Source organism: Tauraco erythrolophus, chromosome 1 (assembly GCF_009769465.1).
Source record: "Tauraco erythrolophus isolate bTauEry1 chromosome 1, bTauEry1.pri, whole genome shotgun sequence".
Classification (NCBI taxonomy): Eukaryota; Metazoa; Chordata; class Aves; order Musophagiformes; family Musophagidae; genus Tauraco; species Tauraco erythrolophus.
This window is the reverse complement of record NC_141465.1, coordinates 114,755,377-114,775,254: the sequence shown is the minus strand read 5'-3', so window position 1 is coordinate 114,775,254 and position 19,878 is coordinate 114,755,377. Positions and strand designations below refer to the sequence as shown.

Sequence of the window (19,878 nt, the reverse complement as noted above, 5' to 3'; positions counted from 1 at the left end):
GCTTTCATTTTTCTGAAGATGTTCAAAGATAAGCATGTGTGTGCAATATGTAAGCAAACACGGACTAAACATCACAAATTGCATTTAACTATGTGCCTGAAGCTCTGCCTTGTTTAAAGGACGGCAACCCAGTCACCCATAAATAATCCCAAAGATCTTTTCAGTAAATAAGGTCCATCAGCCATCCATAGTCTTCAGCATCCACAGCACTGAGCAGCAGAACATAGAGGTATTTGCGTTGTTTGGGATAGTTTGAGAAACTGGAGGTAAGCGTATAAAACCTGTCATAGCACTATAATTTACCTACACTCTCAGATTTAAAGGAAAAGTCTAGTAATGCCTTTTCCTGAGCAAATGTGGTGTCTAGGATACTCTGAGGAACTCCCTTGTGCTTCAGCAGTGGCTTGTTACAGTTCCTCAGCTTTACATGAAAGTCAGCCTTCCAGTACCTGAAGGGGGCCTACGGAAAAGCTGGGGAGGGACTTTTGACAAGGGCGTGTAGTGATAGGACAAGGGGCAATGGATTTAAACTGAAAGAGGGGAGATTTAGATGAGATATAAGGAAGAAATTTTTCACTCAGAGGGTGGTGAAACACTGGAACAGGTTGCCAAGAGAAGTTGTAGACACCTCATCCCTGGAAGTGTTCAAGGCCGGGTTGGACGAGGCTTTGAGCAACCTGGTGTAGTGGAGGATTTCCCTGCCCGTGGCAGGGGGGTTGGACCTAGATGATCTTTGAGGTCTCTTCCAACCCTAACCATTCTATGATTCTATGATTCTGTGACATGTTGTGAACCCGTGACCAGACAGGGCAGGGATGGAACCATTTACATGGCTTCACGCAGTGCCCTGTGGCATACGAGTGTGAAGTGGAGCCTGGTAGGGAAAACACGAGCAGTAATTAGTAATTGAGTTTGTGACGTTCAGGTGCTGTAGTTTGTACAACAGCGTTAAAAAACGCTTGGTCCTTGGACAGGCAGACGAGAGCCATGTGCCGTTGTGCTGCGAGCCCAAGTTCAGCCAGAAATTAAGTGGGTTTTGGGGTTTTCATGGATTTTGAGTTGGATTTTGAGCTGGTTTCCTGCCTCCTGGTCGGAAGCAACCTTTGAGGTATCACAGCCTGTCCTTCTGTCCACCAAAAGCCGTGGGGAGCCCCAGCAGCAGCCGCAGGCCGTATGGCAGCGGAGACGAAACCTGCAGAAAGGTCGCTGGGTCAATGGATGCGGGGCTTTGGGGGGAGGCTGGTGCCCCCCGGGTGTCCTCCCGAGACGGATCTGCTCTATCTCCGCCTCTTTTGTGAGGGCCGTGCCCAGGCCCACGACCCCCTCCGGCCTCGCCCGGCTGCGGGCAGGGGCGACACCTGGCAAGGGTGGCATCCGAAAAGCCACGGGCGTTGTGTGCTCATGGGGGCTGTGGCCTCCGTCTTTCAAACCCGGGCTCTGGGGTGCCTGGACCCCTCCACAGCGGGACGCGCTCGGCCCTCTGCACCGACAGCCCGGGCCAAAGGCAGCCGTACGCGCCGAGGGGCGGGGCCGCTGCCGCCCCGCGCGTTACTGTCGCTTTAAGGGCCGGCGGGCGGTGCGGCGGCGGTGCTGTCCCGTGGTGCACTGCGGCGGGCGCGCACAGGGAGCGTGGCCGGTGCCCGCGCGCTCGCTGTCGCCGCTCGGTTCGAAGTTGGCGCCGGGCGCGATGCGGCGCTGAGGGGGCCGTGACCGCTCGCCCCGAGGAGGCCGCCGCGACCGCCGCCCTCCCCGGCCCCCCCCCGCCGCTGCGACCCGCTGCTGTCTCCCAGCCCTGCTCTCCGGCCGTTCCCGCCGCTGCCGCCATGTCTGCGGGCTTCTCCTTCGGCGCGGGGACCCTGGGCTCCGCGGCGGCCGCTGCCGCCGGGGCGGGAGGAGGAGGCGGGGGCGGGGGCTTTTCCTTCGGAGCCAACACGTCGAGGTAACGCGGCGCCCCTACCTCCGCGCGGCTCTGCCCGCAGGCCGCCTGCCCCGGGCTTCTGCCAGCTGGGGCCGCCGAGCCCCGCGGCCCGGCCCGCCGCCGAGGCCACCGTCGCTGTGGGGTCTGGGCCGGACCTGGGCTGGGCTGGCGCGGCCGCGGCGGGGCAGGCCCGGGCGGCACGCGTGTGCGAGTGCTGGGGGCAGGAGGAAGAAGCGCAGACCGCGGGCTCAGTGTCTGACGCCTCTCCTGCTGCCCCCGGAGGGGCCCGGAGCGCCGGCACTCTCGGCCGAAAGGGCCCTTGGTGCGCGAGTGAACCGGCTTCGCCATGTCTGCCCCGGCGCGGAGCGGGTGGGGGTGCCCCTTCTGCCTCATCGGCTTGTATTGACGGCAGGCTTCGTAAATGTAGGCGTAGAGACTAGTCTGTTCAGCAGCTAATAACAAAGGAAGGTGCTCTTCTACTTTCGCTTTACTTTGGCTTTGTCGGAGTAGGGTGCCTCCCTTCGCGGTTACCTCTAACGTTCTCAGCGCCGAACGTGAGTCGTGTGCGTATCTAGGTTTCGGCACTCAGCCTGAGCTTGCTTTTTGTGCGTGGAGCTCGTCGATGTCAAAGCCCAGAAGTTTAATATTCAGATGTGAAATTCCTTTGGGCTTTTTTTTTTTCTGAAGTTGGGTGTAATCTTATCCTTACTGACGCAGATAACTTTGCACTTAGTGTATAGCGTCTTGGTGTAAAAAGACAACTTTACTGGGCTTCGATGTCTGTGACATACAGCAATCTCTGTACTAAAGGAATTGTTAGTATATAAGTTTCTCAGAATAATCGGTAAGTCTTTGCTGTTGCTGGGTTTTTTCGCCCCCTTTTTTTATCCCTATTTTTGCACACAACTGTGCTAGCAGAGATTGTTTTTTCTGACCTGCTTGCTATTATGCCTCTGTTGAAGAATAGGGCTGTTGTAATGGACCTTTATATCAGAGTCTTTCCCAAATCTGATCAAGCAAAATTGTTCATTGTAATGTAAACTAAATGTGCACAGTGAGCTATTCAAGGGAACTTAAGCAGATGTATTCGAAAATACTTATCTGTCAGAATTGTCAGGAATTAGTAGTGTGAGGGGAAGGGAACATCTGGATCTGAAACAGTATCTCTGGATTAAATGGCAGTATTGCTTTTTGGAAGCCCATGTGAGTCTATGATTCTATGTGAGAGGGAACAAGTTTTCTGAGTCTCTTCCAATACTCTCAAGTTTGTGGTTACTACATATTGATGACACTCTTGTGTTACCTGTGCTTGGTTTTCTGGGGGATTTTTTTTTTTGGGCATTCTTCTAAATGTACTGCCTGAAACAAGGGAAACTCTTGTCTTGATCTGCACTTGCTAAAAACTGCCTATTGAACTTCAATATTTTTGTTAGGCTTTTTTTGCTCTTCTAGTTGGCTTTTTAATATCTTAAAAATAATATGTTAAAATTTAAAAGGTGCTAATTAATAGCAGCATGGTACTCTGCAGTTTTATCCATGTATTTATTTTTACAAGCAGTGTGAGTCTTGAGACATAGTAGTCAAGGAGTATCACAGAGGAGGAGGCCTTTTTACTGCTGGATGAGTGGTGAAAGAATCTCGAGCATCCCTATGGGGTGATTTGCTTGAGAACAGGTTTGAGACTATAGGAAGAAGCTGTTCTTCTGAACTAGGTCTAAGACAATATTGCCAAGTGTTGGGAGAAAAGAGACTTTATTGTCCAAGCATAAGTATCATTCATCACTGTGGCAAGTCAAAGATTATATTCTGGTGGCCCAAGCTCTGTGTGATAGTACCAGCCTACCTAATTCCTGCATTGCACCAATAGCCATTCAGGTACTTATGCTCTTTCTCTTTGTTAATCAATCTTCTCTATAGTGTGCTTTAGCCAGATGCAATGCTTTGTTCAAGTTCTAAAATTCGAGTTAAGACCTGACTTCAGTGACCTGAGCTCCTCTTCCTCCTGTCTGTGGGGAGTAGGTAGTCCTTCTGATACATGCTTTCTCTGGCTGGTGAGAACGCTGCTATTGCCTTTTTTCTACGTTTTAGTTTCTTTCTATCTTAAAAACCAAGCAAAATGCCATTTCATTTTATTTGGGGTTTTTGAGGTTTTTTTGTCCTATAGTACTGAATTGTGTATTTTGTACCTTAGCTGCCTTCTACTGGAATGCTGAAAGAAAAAAAAAACTTTCACAGAAGAATGATCTTTGTACTGGGAAAAGATTAGAAACATAAACTCTTGACTAGTGAGAGAAGCACTACGTTGTATACTTAAGTTTATAAGCAGTTAGATCATGGTGCTGCAGTTTTGTATGTTGAAATTTTGGGAGTAAAGAGAGCTGAGATGCTTTGGCTCCTGTGGAGTTGGACTGTTAGTGGGTCTGCATCCTTCTAAACTTCTTGGCCACTCTGCTTCCTGAATTACTTCTTTAAGAATAACTCACGCCTAGATTTTGAACTTGCAACCAACTTTTGCTGGGCTTGCCACGACCAGTTTTGTAGATATCTTTCACATTAAAAGTTTTAAAAATAATTATAGCCTCTTTTTTTTAAGGAATGACTTTTGTGTTTGTTATGCCTAGGAGCTACCTTCATACAAAAAGAGGCGATAAGGGAACAATGAGAGAATACTGAATACCTGAAACATAAAATACTTCTTGATAACTGTTACTCTGAAGTCTAAATGGCATTTTGTTTTAGTGCTGCTGTTGTACTTATGCAAAGTGTTGTGTAAGTTAGAAAACTTTTATAGTTTCTAAAAGGCTCACAAATGGGAGTAGGTAGTTACTACAAATAAATTACTTACCTGATCTTCCATAAATTTCAGAAGAAAATTTTTAAAATTGTAGACTCATCTGGCTGCTAGTACCTGTAATTTCATTGGTTAGAGGTAATGATAATTATATTCCCCCATGAACTTAACATGTTCTCTGCTAAACATGAAGCTTATTCTCTGTTTCCCATGAAACTTCTAAAATGTGTAGTTACCCAAAATAAACAAAAAAGGCCTAGTTTTCCTGGTGATGACTGATCTCTGATACTCTTTCCTCTCTCTTCCCCTTCATCTGTGAAAATAGCTCTGGAAGTTTATTTCTGTAACTTTCTGGCACATATACAGTCAGAAAAGAAAGTATGGTAGGCATGGGTCCTCTATGGTTCGCACCTGTGGGGAAGGGTAGCATTTTGGTTAGAAAACAAGTTCATGCATTGGTGTGTTTTGGTGATAAGAGAAGGCAAAGCTGTGCTGTTGATGTGAATGGTTGCATGTCTCTGCTTAGAGCTTTAGAATGAAGTAAAGTAACATTGATTGAGATTAGAGGTATCTAACTGGACTTGTAACCTGCTTTGAAAAGGTGTTCTTGCAGGTTGGTTTTTATTTTTGTGCTGCCTCTAGCATTTGTTCTCCTATTTCGGTAGTTAAGGGAGGACCATTGGGCAGGACTAATGAGATGGTCTAACGGAGAAAAGTCAATTTCCCACTGGTCTAGCAAGATGTGTCAGCTTAGCAAGGAGTTCAACAAATGCTGTAGTTGGAGTCAGGGAAGCAGTGGGAGTTACAAAGCTGTGGAAGGAAAGAGGGAAGTAGGCTTCCTCTTTCTCTTTGGTCTCTGTCTTGTCCAGCTGCATTGTGTGTGGTTTGGGAAAATGGGAAAGAAACTGAAATAAGGAGGGGTGGGGTGGATTTTTTTATTTTGAAAAATAATTATTACTAATAGCCTTATTTTGTAATAGCTCAACAGGAGGACTTAATTTTGGAACTCTGGGCTCTTCCACTGCTACAGCAACTACATCAGCTCCTTCAGTGGGCTTTGGGAGTGGACTTTTTGGATCAAAACCAACCACTGGCTTTACACTAGGAGGCACCAGTACAGGTAGAAGAAAAAATCTTGTACAGCAGAAATTTGAATGAATGGTGAAAAAGTATATGTACACAAACACTGGGTCATCATAATGTACTTACCTTTTTACAGTAGTTCTATAGCTCAGAATATTCTTACCTAGTTTTGTAAAAAAGCTTCATTGAACGGTTGAAAAAGGTCATTCATTGAGAATTGTACAGTACCAATGCTACTGAAACACAAATGCTTTTACTAGAAAACTCTGCCCGGGCCTGTGTATAAATTGTTCCATAATTTGAATCCTGATGTTTTCTAGAGATCTAAATCTCTGTCCATGATGCTCAGAATTAAGATGGAAGATTGAGGTATATTTGGATCTGAAAAAGATTTAAAAACATTGTGAGATTATTGTAGTAGTATTTGTAATGTGATGTGTATAATCCTGCAGTAGTAAGCATTTCTGGTTTTGTTCATGAAAAAACTTATTAATATTTTCTTAGGTCTCTAATTCAGTCTGTGAACATACAGATTCTTATAGGAGTGCAAACGAATAAAACTCTTCTGACTGGAGGTTTCAGTCATCATGCAGGTGTAACAATGAATTTTACTGTGGCCCCAGTATTGCTAGGCAAAATGGTCTTGTTTTCTTGTATGCTTGTATGAGTAGATAGGGCAAGTTGTATTGACCAATCTACTAGAAATCATTTCAACAGTAGACCGAAAGCCTGTATTACTTTGTTTGGCTGCTTTGGGGTAATTTTCTTTTAGCTCTCAATGATTCTTTTGATCAGTTAATCAAATACTTTTTAAAATATGAAATGGTATATCACTGTGTTCAAAATAATATCTTTAAATTACCAGTGGGGCAGAAACCCTAAACAAAGACACAGGATTATACAAAGATTTTGGACTCTATAATAGTCTTCATTATACTGTGAATCTACTGTTTTACATGCTAATGTTATGTACTGCCATATGACTGAAAAAATACTTAATGGAATTACTAGTTTCCATACTTTTGTTTACCTTCATTTGTTTGAAATAGCAAACAGTTTGCTACACTGCTGTGTTAACATCAGCTTCACTGTTAGCAGATTCTTAGGAAGAAAAATTACTTTTTTTGAAGTCGGTTATGGTTTGATTTGTGCTGCCAGTGCTTACAAATACTGTTTTCTATGTTAATATTTTGCTTTCAACATACAGAAAAAAAACTTGTATAATAGTCTACATATTGTCTCATAATGTTGCATTACTTTAGTGTTTTGATTCATGTTTTTTGCTATCATAACTGCTCTGTGGTCTTCAATTACAATTCTTATTCTATTTGTTTTCATTCTTAAAGCAGGAACGGCAACAACTATTGCTACAGGACTGACACTAGGTAAGGATGTAATTTGGATTTTATGTTACACACACACACAAAAAGATAGACAGGTCTTTCTCTTGTAGTGTAGAAAGTTAATGGTCATATGTGAGCCTTTTCCTCATCACTAATTGCAGTCTGCTTTGCAGCCCAAATGTCAAGACTGCAAACCAGAGTGGAGGCCTGCACTTCTGGGAGCTGTTACCTCTTGTTAGAGGATCATTCCATTCCTGTGCAACAGTGACAGTGGTCGTAGTGAAAAGTTAGACTTATTTATGTCCCCCTAATGAGTTTCAATATTCAGCGGTGGGGAAGTGGAATACATTATCATAGAATTCTTCCTACAGAATTTCTTGCTCTAATGAACTTTGTGTGAACAGGTCTGTTTGTTAATTACCTCTTTTAGAAGAATAAAGAGGGTTGAACTTGAATATTTTACTTTTGTTTCTGTGATGCATCCTTAGTGACTATTTTTCAGCTGTCATTAGAAATACAGGAATGTGTGGGTAGTTGTGGAGTTTGGATTTTTTCTTTTTAAACACCAGTAACTGAGGTCTGAGGAGGAACTGAGCTTGAGTATCACAAATGTTGGAGGTGGGGGTGGTGCTACAAGACAGACTGCAGTCCAAGAACTTAGGAAGCCATACTGTGAATAAAGAGGAAAAAATGGTGTTGTATAAAGAAGCAAATAAAATGGGTAGAAGAAGGGAGGAGCAGCAGCTGACCCAGAACAGACTGTGATGCATAACTGTACGTGGCAATCAGTACTATGCAGATGAACATAAATTCTTTTCAGTAGCTGAATGAAATGATGTCATCTAAACCAGACACACAGCAGTTACTGACAATACTAAGTGTGGGTTTAGGTATGTATATGCACCCTCCTCCTTTACTTTGGAATATGGGATCTAGAACGTAAAATATATTCTTACCATAAAAACAGCCGGAAGCGAAAGCTTTATTAGGTTTATTTTAAGTGCTCGGAAGCAAAGTTTGAGGGAATATTTCTTGTTTACAAATTGGAAGGATATGTGCCTTCATTTTGGTATACACATCCAATTGAGAATTTTTAGTCTGTATTTTGTTCAGTGTTGTTTATAGCTCCATTTACCAATATTTGATTCATCTATTATGCTCTTGGTGGAAGCCCTTTTTTTACAATTTTTTTGCGGATTACCACTAGATATAATTGCCAGTTCATGAATAAAGCCCGTTGGATCACTAAGAATTCTGGAGCAAAAATGCCTGTGCAATTGGTATAAACCTTTGAAATTTATCTGAAGGTGCTACGGGGATATCTTACTTGGCGCAAGTGATCTTGCGTGCTGTGGTGGTCATGATGGTTAAAAGGAAATAGTTCAGAAGAGAGGATGAATTGAACACTCAATTCTCAAACAGAATGTTCTAAGGGTGATAATTGGTTTTGGGTTTCTTTTAGGTGCGCCTGCCACCACATCAACAACTACCACAGGCTTTAGTTTAGGTTTCAACAAACCTGCAGGTTCAGCCACACCATTTGCTTTGCCTGTTACTTCTACCTCAGCCAGTGGCCTATCGTTATCATCTGCTCTAACATCAACTCCTGCAGCAGGTAGGAAAATGTTGGGGGGGTTGGGTTTTGTTTGTTTGGGGTTTTTAACAATAAAACTTTATGGTAAAACAGTTCCACACTCTATTTTTCTAGTACTTACATAATTTTGTGGTACTTTAATAAGAAGGTTCATTGGACTTGACTAGTTCTGAATTTTGGTACCCTAATACAGATAGGTTTATGGGCAGTATGCCATGTGATACAGGCAGCATATAATCAAAGTCATTGGAAGTGTAGCAAGAGCTGATTTCTAGTGTAAAATCATTATTTTTGTTTTTGTTAACCGCTGAAAAGTTTGGAAAATGTCTACCTTTTGTAGATGGCCTGAAATTGTTAACTAGTAGTGGAAATAAGTTTTTTTCAGTGTAGTTCTTATACAGGCACACACTTGCCATCATATTTAACTTGGCTGAACTGCACTGTGCATGATGATAATTAAGACTGGAGTTCACTTTACTTAACCTTAGGAGTCTGCGTTAGAGCTCAGCTATTTGCGCCCTCTGTGCTCTGTCCCTTTATGGCTCTGGTCTTGCTCTACTCAATTCTTCCCTATCCTACCAAAAGCTGGGATGCCTAATTCCAGAAGACAGCTCAAACTTATCAAAGAGATGTTCTTCTGTCATCTGTCTTGTTAATGTTTTATGTTAAACATCAAAATATTTTACACATTTCAGCTTTTTAATATAAAAAGTCAATAGCACTTGTTAGATCTATGATGCTGTAAAATAAATTCTGTGCTAAGTTCTAGGTTCTCCAGTGTTCTGAGGATGCTCAAAAATTTTACTTAGTTGCAGGTAAATCTGGGCTAATCAGGATTATGATACTGTAGAACAAAATAACATAATTCAAAAGTCTCTATGACTTTGGAAAATCTGCAGTAAATAAAAACAATGACTTGAGGTTTTTGTCCGATTATGACAAAGATGCTGTTCTGACCTTTTAGTTATTTCGGATTGTCTATGGATTTATTTGAATGCAGTGTCTGCATGAAGCTGGCTTACTTTCTCTGCAGGAACTACTGGCTTTACATTAAATTTGGGTGGCACAACTGCTCCGACTACAACTGCCTCCACAGGCCTTTCCTTAGGAGGAGCCTTAGCAGGTTTAGGAGGTTCACTCTTCCAGAATACAAGCACAACAGCAACAGGTGAAATTATTTTAGTTTTTTCTTCCTTCCATCTCAAAACACTGAAATTTAATGTGAGAATGGATTGAGAGCAGCTCTGACGAAAAGGACTTGGAGTTGTTGGTTGATGAGAAGCTCAACATGAGCCGGCAATGTGCGCTGGCAGCCCAGAAAGCAAATCGTATCCTGGGCCGCATCCAAAGAAGCGTGGCCAGCAGGTCGAGGGAGGTGATTCTGCCCCTCTACTCTGCTCTTGTGAGACCCCACTTGGAATACTGCATTCAGCTCTGGGATCCCCAGCACAAGAAGGACCTGTTGATGTGGGTTCAGAGGGAGGGCCACGAAGATGATCCAAGGGCTGGAGCACCTCTGCTATGAAGACAGGCTGAGAGAGTTGGGGCTGTTCAGCTTGGAGGAGAGAAGGCTCTGGGGTGATCTTATTGCAGCCTTCCAATACTTAAAGGGGGCCTACAGGAAAGCTGGAGAGGGACTTTTGACAAGGGCATGTAGTGATAGCACAAGGGGCAATGGCTTTAAACTGAAAGAAGTTAGACTTCAATTAGATCTAAGGAAGGAATTTGTTACAATGAAGGTGGTGAGGCACTGGAACAGGTTGCCCAGAGAAGTTGTGGCTGCCCCATCCCTGGAAGTGTTCAAGGCCAGATTGGATGGGGCTTTGAGCAACCTGGTGTAGCGGAGGGTGTCCCTGCCCATGGCAGGGGGGTTGAAACTAGATGATTTAAGGTCCCTTCCAACCCAAAACACTCTGTATAAATTCATAATGTACAATTTAGTTTATATAAAATCTTAACACTGGGAAAGTGTAGTTTTTAAGTGTTACCATTAACAACAGTGTTGCTACCCATGGACAATAAAAATGAAATCTGAAGTCATTGGTGGCTTTCTTGTTCTTAAATTCACTTGTACTGGACACTTTTTTTAAATGAAAACACAAGCAAATCTTTGTCATTGCCAGAATTGACTCAGGGAAGTTGGTCATAAATGGGAGATGGGAGTGATACACAACTCTCTCTTTTATCTGTGGAGAAGTTGAAAGCTCCTTGTTTTGGTGGCTTTTGGCCTGAATAAAATCTTTTTAACTGTTAGTATTTCACAGCTTCCTGTCAGTCAGCCCTAGAGGAAAAATCTGTTGTGCGCTGTGTTTTAAGCCTTGGTAGCATTGCTCTTAAACTCGAAATGAAACAGAATGATGCTGATAAATCAGGAATCTAATCTACCTAGTAAGGTGAAGAAATTACATAGAACACTTGTGTGAGACTTTGTGCAATCTGTTTTCTTCTCTGTTTATTTTGCATTTTTTAATCAAATGTAGTAAACGATCAGTGAAACTGCAAGAAAGATTGTATGTGCTTTTACTTTAAAATAAGTTTTAATTGTCAGTGTTTTAAGTGCTGAAATTCTATTCGGGTTTCTTGCAGGACTTGGGCAGAATGCTTTGAGTTTGACTCTGGGGACAACTGTGGCTCCTTCAACTACTGCTAATGAAGGTCTTGGTGGCATTGATTTTAGTAGTTCTTCAGACAAAAAGAGTAAGTTTGTTTTAAAAAACTTTTTTTTTTAATGGATAAAATTATCAGAGCACTACAGCAAAGACTATTTCATTGTGTTAGGAGTGTGGAATTAAAGCTGAAAACTTTAATTATTTTTCCCCGCCTCCTTTTACAAGGCATTTCGTTTCATTTCATGCTTGGATATTGTGCTCGTATAGAAGAACAAGATTTTGTTTGCAAATGCAATGTAATAAAAATGTATTTAAAATAAGTTGTCACGGTTTAGGCTGCTTTGGCAACTAAACTCCTCACAGCCGCTCACTCACCCTCCCCTCACCCCGCAGGGATCAGGAAGGGAATTAAAGGAGAAAAGGAAATGAGACCTGTGGGTTGAGATAAGAACAATTTACTATTACTGCTACTAATATATGAATATATACAGATATGTACAATGATAAATATTTACAAATGATGTAGGGTGTAATTGCTCACCACCCCTTGACCAAGGCCTGTCTCATCCCGAGTTAACAATCCCAAAACAGAAAAGTCCCGATACCGCAATCCCAGACGAGCAAGAGACCCGACAATAAAGAGCGAGACAGAGAGCACTCTGAGAGTCCAAAAGTGAGAGCCCGGGAAGAGCAAAGGACCTTCTTTCCGGCTGTCCCTTGCTTTTATACTGGGCATGATGCTGCATGATATGGAATACTCCATTGGCCAATTTGACCCTCAATCCTAAATCTAAGTACAAATCATAAGGAGAGTCCTGGACCCCCTGTCCTGGCTGTGCTCCCCCCTATCCTGTTGTGCTCCTGCACACTGGCAAGAACATGGGAAGCTGAAAAGTCCCTGAGACCTCAGTGCCGACTATAAACATCAGTGCGCTGTCAGCGTTCTTCTCAGAGCAAGTCTCAGACTAAAACCAAAACACGGAGCTCTTCTAGCTGCTAGAAAGAAGAGCTAACTCTGTCCCAGCTGAACCCAGGACATAAGTATAAGCCAATATCATACTTGAGAACTGGGATCTAAACCCTTGAGCCTTTTGGGAGTGACGACTCATAGGGCAGTTTGCTGAAATAGCCAGTAGAGGGAGGAGCAGAGCTATGTTAAGCAATGTATTGCAAATGTGAAAAGTATTCATTTGAAACCAGCTTTCTCCAACTGTAATGAATCTTAAACGTGTTTTCTTCTTTTGAAATCCTGCACGATAAAAATGTCATATTTCTAGCTGTACAAAGGTGTGAAGTTCTGTCTGATATATTCTATCAGATTGTTAAAACCAGTTTTAAAATTTTACCTCTTTGGTAGCTTTGAAGTACATAAGTAAGGGAATATTGAGCATTGACATACGGACTCATCTGTCTTGCTTGTATAAAAGCATATAGCTTTCCAGAGTAAGGTTAACTAAAGCTGACTCTAAAATGAGCATTTTCTCTGAGGAATCAATAGTGTTAATTTAATGTCTTGGTTCCATTCAGGAGCCAAATTTTAAATAAGGTATACCAATGCTAAAAGAGAAGGAAATAAGGAAACTATGAAACCATCTTTACAGAATAACACAAGTTGTGGAGACAGTTTTTCATACTTGTAGAAGAGATGGCATATTGACTGTCCAAATCGGAGTGCGCTGCATGATGTTGATGGGTTTTGGAGGTTATTACTGAAACTGAGAGTGACGGAAGAAGCTTCAATTCCTAGGTTCTTATGAGATTTCCATTACTATAATATTAGGATATCACAACACTTCCATAATATACAAATATCTTAAAATGAGGACCAGAGAACCACAGACTCAAAATCTACTTCAGTCTGACATCTCTAAATACTGTTTTGCTCAGCTCTTAAGGTGGAAATTTGGATGAGTACCTAAATTCCCCTGATGTTACATATTGGAACTGGGTGAGTTTGACTATTGCTGTCAGGATGAAACACAGAGATCCCTTAGCCAAGCAGTGAGAAATGTCAAAGGACACTGTTTTTTGAGGTTTTGAGATTTTTTATTTAGATTTTAATTTAGGATCATTTCACATAATGGATAGTGCTGGCTTAAGCAGCCCTGACAAATATCCCTACCTGTATGCTGCTACTCAGTTCTGTCAGTAAAATTGTTTGTACTGCTGTATGAGGAACTGTGTTAAGGTTTGAGGGTGGTGGTTCTATGGTTTTGAGATTTTTATTTCTTTTCCTTCGCGAAGAAAAGGAAGGAGGAGATGTGGCTATCAAAGAGAAGTGCCCTAGGAATCCCAGGACAGATCGGGACCTAGCACCTGTGTTCTCTCTCCTGGAATTGGTTATAAAAGCTTTTCCTTCTGGGGACTAAAGACTGGCTGTCTAGTATATCTTTAGAATATAACTGCAGAAAAAGAAGTTATTCTTAGACATGTTTTCCTTATGCATTACTAAAAAGAACATTAAAACGTGTAAAAAAACTGGAGCACTCACTTGCCCAGAAAGCAGCAAAATCTGATTTCAAATCTGTATGTTTTACTTTGTAAGTATTGTTCTGATGTACAGGAAAAAAGTGACTGGAGAGAGAAAGCAAAGTAAACGTAGTGTTCTGCCTAACTTGTAGGTTATCAGCAGAAAAGGGAGTCCTAAATTCTGGGGTTTTATCTCTTTAATTTTTTTTTCCCTACTACCCACAGTTTTGTGTAGGTGTTTTTTCACTTTAGCAAAAGGCATAGGGAAAGGTTGTGAGACTCCAGGCTCTCTAATGTACTGGGTGACAGAGTCTGCAAACAATTTAAGTAGATGTTGCTTCTAAAAGCAGTAGCTTTTCCTGGCAAGAGCACTGGCTTGCACAGCTTAAAATGTTTGTAGCACTAGCATTAGCTGCATAGCTACTTTCTGTCTTGGTGGCCCTGAGAGAGAAGTGAAGATGTGAATTGCATCCTGCTGAAGAAGATGAAGCCCACTTGGGCTTTCTGAGTGTGTTCTTTCGAGCAGACTGCTGTGGTATGGGATGCCATTACTGTGTTATGGATGATACTGTTTTCAGTTCTGTTCTATTACTCAGACATTTGGCATCTTGATCCACAGGTGTCTAGTTTGGAGTGTGTAGGTGGCAGGTAAGCAATAAGATCTTCGGTTTTGTAAAACCGCATTCATTACTAGTCTTAGTGCAATAGCAGAATTCTTAGGGAAGTCTAATGGGAAAACCTTCATTACCTTCATATTTGAGAGGAGCCTATTGCTGAATTTAAACACTTGAATGTTTTGGGGTGCAGGTCTAAGTGAGTTGTGACTGCATAAGCAGGAGCAGATTTCTTATGCAACTGCAGTTGTTTGTGTTTGTAGTGACTTATATAGTGACACAAGATGTTTTGCATTACTCTGTGCCAAGAAATTAGCACTTCAACTGTTGAACCATTGTTCTTGAAAAGATATTTATCTGTGAAGGGGAAGTAAATTAAAACCTTCTTTCTTTTATGGCTAGCCTAGTCTGTTCCTCTTATCAAGAGAAATCGAGCAGATTACAGTCATTAGTTCATCCCTAAAATCTCATTAAGGTTGTTTTGTTTGTTCTTCAAAGCTTTATTTCTGACCTACAGTTTGTATTTTCTAGGTGACAAAACAGGAACAAGACCAGAGTAAGTGTCAGATTTTCTTTGCATTCCATGTCTTATTAGAAAACAACTAAACTAAAATGTGTTGGCTTTTCTACTACTTCTATCTTGAAACAGGCATAAGTGTAAATAACCAACTTTTGCAATATGGCCAATTTAGTAATTGTGGTTTGGACACAAAATGTAATTTTAAACATTGCAGTTTTCCCATCAAATGCAATACCTACAGCTTATCTGGCATCTGCTATAGACTGATCATGTGGTCTAAAAAATGGTTTCTGCAAATGTGTACAATGCTTACACCACAGGCTTGGTCTCTGCCATAGTGTCTGTGTACACTAATCCAAATCATTCCTAGTTGCAGCATATGTGTAATGGGTGCAAATACCATCAGCTGCTTGAATGTTTTCACAATATTTAGTAGCTATGCAAAAATGTTTGGCAGTATTAAAGCACTGTCTAAACATGCATTGTCTCTTGCAGAGATAGCAAAGCACTAAAGGATGAAAATCTACCTCCGGTAATCTGTCAAGATGTAGAAAATCTACAGTAAGTTGTGGTTTTTGTTTATGATAGTTGATTAGCTAAAGTATTGTATGCTGTTGATGCTCTGTGACAACAAACGCCCTGTGGCAGGCTGCATGCAGGATAACTTACTAGCCCAAGGCCTCTCAGCAGATTAACCTTGGGAACAGAGTAGACTGGCAATTCTAGTAACTGAAGTCTTAGGCTTGTTTTTTTGCAGCCTTGCTTTCCTGTGCATTTATGCAAATGGGCATGCCCAACAAATACACTCTTGAAATCTGATCCATCTCCCCCTTAGAGTATTAAGCCTGTTGCATGTGCACAGCGAGTAGTGAACCTTATGTCCGTATGCCATGTGCGTTGTGGATCTCGTAAACTGCAAAAGAGCCTTCCCTCAGGCAGGAAGGAGGCTGATTGTGGACTAGTCAAAGAGACTGTGTGTCACTGTGTGTGTGAGTTTAAAGTAGTAATCACTTTTACATAAATGCTCTACATATAAAATAACTGATACATATTTTAGTTTGTCAGTGTTAAGCATAATATGTTTAAACACTTGCTGTTGAAGTTTAGAGGGGTTTTTGGTATTCTTTTTACAGTATTAGCGTGCTAGGAGTTCGGATAACACTATGCTGTACAGTAATTTTGCTGTTCAGTACCTGATTATGGAAAAATGAATCTAAAAGCTATTTAAATAATGTGACCAAGAGGTAAACACTTGAGTACTTTAGGTTCAATATATTATGTTTCTTTCCTCCCTACTGCCTTCTTTTTTCCTTCACCAGGAAATTTGTGAAAGAACAAAAACAAGTTCAGGAAGAAATTAGTAGAATGTCCTCTAAAGCAATGCTTAAAGTGCAAGAAGACATTAAAGCTTTGAAACAACTTCTGTCTGTAGTTGCCAGTGGATTACAGAGAAACACTCTTAATATTGACAAGCTGAAAGTGGAAACAGCACAGGTATAGTTGAATAAAAATTGTTATGCAGAGTTTCTATGTTGGTTATTTCATACAGGATAACTAGCCTTCTTTATCAGTCAAGTTAACACGTGTCCAAACTAAAACAGTTGTAAACAAAGTGAAAAATTGAATCCCTTCTAACCGATTTGAAGTTACTGGAGGAGACTGAAATATGTGATGTCAGTATTTTCAGGTCAGTACAACAGCAACAAGTGACTTTTATTCAGGAAAGCACTCTTCCATAGCAAAGGCAACAGAAGGGAATGTGTGCCCACCTTAGTTCAGTTACAGTTATATTCAACTGCTAATGAAGACATGTTTGTAACAACTTGCTGGGCTCTGGAGCAGCAGAAATGCAAGTATGTTTTCTTCTGATGACTTTTAAAAAACAACAGACAAACAAAAATCACCTAATAAAGTTTCAGGGACTGAAATATCTGAACTAGCACTAGTATTCATTTAGTGAGCTTGAGTCATGATTCGGTCCACCAGTCTGCATCTTAACTGTGCAGCCAGTTTGAGCTCAAGTTTTGATGCAGGTGCTTGTTTTGATGCAGGTGCTTTTCAAGTTAAGTTCTGTACCATTTTTTTATTTCATCTGGCATGTGAAGGCTGCTTGCTATATAAATAAGTATATTTTATTCTAAATTTAAAATGTTGATGTTTTTTCTGTACGTTGTGATACCAAAAGGAAATACTCTATAGTTGTGCCCTGTCAACAGTTTTCTGTGAAGGCAAAAACTTGTTGCTGGTATTCTCATATTTCTGTAAATGATGCAGTTGAGAATAATGGCAGCACCAGGCACTGAGAAGTTCTTAATGGCAGTTATTAGAAAGTATTAAACAGAAGTGTATGCTCTAATTATCATATAACTTTCATAGAGGCTTTTTTAACTAGTTAATCTTTTTTTTAAAGGCCAAATAATCCGTTCTGTTCTGTTTCTTCTTTTAACTGTGTTGCTTCCTTCCACTGGACTGTTGCTTTTTCCTTCCCTAGTCCTCAATGATTGTAGCAGGATTTCTGAAGTACAATAGAAATTAGATCTTATCTCTGCCTATTTAGTGCAATACTCTCTCAACTTCTGAGAGGTCAATGTGCTTTCAGTATGTGCTGTGGTTTGTTCCTTCCCCAAACTTCTCTTGGTATTTGCAGTTCTCCAACTTTCTGGCAGTTTATTCTTTGAGGAATTTCTGGTCAGATTCTATCATGTTGTTAAATATATGAAGAAAATATCTTGTGTGAATGAACAGTAGAGTTGCAGCTATTTTGCTTTTTGAATGCTTCGTACAGAGCCTTATCTTTTATTATTTTTCCCTATTTATTTAGGAGTTAAAGAATGCAGAAATAGCATTACGAACACAGAAAACTCCTCCTGGTCTCCAGCATGAAAATACAGCCCCAGCAGAGTGAGTTACTGTTATTCATTGAAAAATGGTCAGTATAACTTGGAGAACAGAAGACTCCAGGGAGACCTTATTGCAGCCTTTCAGTACTTAAAAGGGGCATATAAAAAAGATGAGGACAGACTTTTTAGTAGGGTCTGTAGCAATAGGACAAGGGATATAATGGTTTTAAACTGGAAAAAAGTAGATTCAGACTAGATATAAGGAAGAACTTTTTTCCTATGAGGGTGGTGAAACACTGGAACAAGTTGCCCAGAGAGGTGGTAGATGCCCCATCCCTGGAAACATATTTATCTTTATCTTGTAGACATGAGAAATAGAGTCTTTACTCTTTCCACTAATAGAGAGACATCAAGAATGTCATAGAATATAACTTGCAATTAATTAAATGAAAATTAGCAGCTAGTATAGATCAGATTTAAAAAAATAGTGGCGAGCTAGTGAAGTTTAATCAAACGATTTCATTGTTTTGCTCATCTAGCTACTTCAGAATCTTGGTTGAGCAGTTTGAAGTACAGCTGCAGCAATACAGGCAACAAATAGAAGAACTGGAAAATCATCTTGCTACTCAAGCAAACAATTCACACATAACTCCTCAAGGTAAATGTTTCAATTTTAATGTTTCACACATAAAAACTAAGATATCTTATACCTATAAGAAAAACTTTGTAACTTATCTCCTCTTCTGTTATTGTTGGCTTTTCTTATTTGATGTACAGAAATAAGTGTTCATATAGATTCTGCAGTTGTTCAATGTAAAGATGTGGAATTAAAAGTTAAATTCATAAAGGCTCTTGAGCTTTCAAAGATGGATCCAGTTACTGAGGTGCAATTTGTAAGCCTGGTTTGTTTTGACATCCACTATATCATCTCCCTCCTTTCAGCATCTAGCTGTCACCTTCTGTCTTGCACAGATACGGGTGTCTGCTTTGCTAACTCCAGATCAAATGGGAACTTTTCCTTAGTTTGGAGCCTGTTGATATTTCCCTCTGCTCTGACGAACTGAAAAAATGTAGTAGTCTGGTTTGCTGCCACATCATTCAGTCCTGGGAGAGCATCTCTGGTTAGACAGTACTGACCTGGTCAGTCAACCTTCTGGTTGTTTACCGTTCCTGTGATCATAGACACTTTTGGGCCATTTTAGGTACGGGTCCTGCAATAAGCAGTGATTTCAAGTGCATGTCTCTTTGTGCCAGATGGTACTTGAACATCTTGCTAACACAGGATGATACCTAGACTCTGGACCTTATATGTCAAAAACAAGAGAAATGTGTAGACTTAACTTCCAGAATGGAGTATCTGCTGAATCCTTAGGTCCTGTGTCTTTCCATGTGATCTTCTTGTCGGTCCAGAGTGAGAGAGATACCTTCACAGATTTTCCTCGGGTTTTTCAGCAATTCCTGCTATAATCTAAAGGTTCCTTGCTTATGTAGGCAAGGCTCAATCTGTGGTGCCAGCATGTTCAGACTATCAGCAAATGATCTAGTGATCTAGTCAACACTGCATTACATATGTAGCCTTTATCACACAGGAAAGACTTCTCTTACAATATAGGAAACCATGACCCAGAATGTCTTCAGAATATCTAAATATCTAGTGTTCAGTATCAACAAATTGCCTCCAGACTCTTTGGAAACTTGTGGCCAGTCTTCCTGGATACCACTGCCTCCACAGCTCTGCGGGTTGGCATGTTATTTATTCCTCACCTCTTCTTTTTCAGAAAGAAATGCTAATTCTAATGGAGAAATTCCCCTATGGAGAGGCAGGCTTTTTTAGTTCAAGAATCATTGCTAGACCTACACGTCTTCAAGAACTTGAGGGCTCCTGTTTGCATTTCAGTAGGTTGTATGCATCCTTCCGAGGAAATGCAGAAGTTGATCTTTTCGCAGTGAAAGACCACTTAAGGCTTTTCTGTTCTCCATTTTGGTACATTGTTTCAGTGCTTCTTTCAAAAAAGCTTTTTTTGCCAGCAGATGCCTTATTTTGCCAAAACCTTCCAGATTTCCACTTTAATCCTAAAGTTTTGTATTAGTTGGGTC

The 19,878-nt window shown here is 41.0% G+C and overlaps 1 protein-coding gene across 5 annotated transcripts in view; it reads left to right on the top strand.

The window, feature by feature from the left end:
- The first annotated feature begins 1,823 nt into the window (after nt 1-1,823).
- NUP58 (nucleoporin 58) overlaps nt 1,824-19,878 on the top strand; it is a 38,465-nt gene continuing 20,410 nt past the window's right edge. For 2 of the 5 annotated variants that reach the window (XM_086621358.1, XM_086621335.1), the window contains exons 1-11: nt 1,824-1,939; nt 5,690-5,829; nt 7,142-7,177; nt 8,598-8,750; nt 9,763-9,897; nt 11,316-11,426; nt 14,953-14,977; nt 15,437-15,502; nt 16,261-16,435; nt 17,763-17,842; nt 18,321-18,439. In XM_086621358.1, coding sequence (XP_086477484.1) covers nt 1,824-1,939; nt 5,690-5,829; nt 7,142-7,177; nt 8,598-8,750; nt 9,763-9,897; nt 11,316-11,426; nt 14,953-14,977; nt 15,437-15,502; nt 16,261-16,435; nt 17,763-17,842; nt 18,321-18,439 — 1,156 coding nt within the window. Of the gene's footprint in view, nt 1,940-4,667; nt 4,688-5,689; nt 5,830-7,138; nt 7,178-8,597; nt 8,751-9,762; nt 9,898-11,315; nt 11,427-14,952; nt 14,978-15,436; nt 15,503-16,260; nt 16,436-17,762; nt 17,843-18,320; nt 18,440-19,878 lie in introns of those variants that run through there. The other 3 variants (XM_086621327.1, XM_086621350.1, XM_086621341.1) reach the window with 3 other exon arrangements.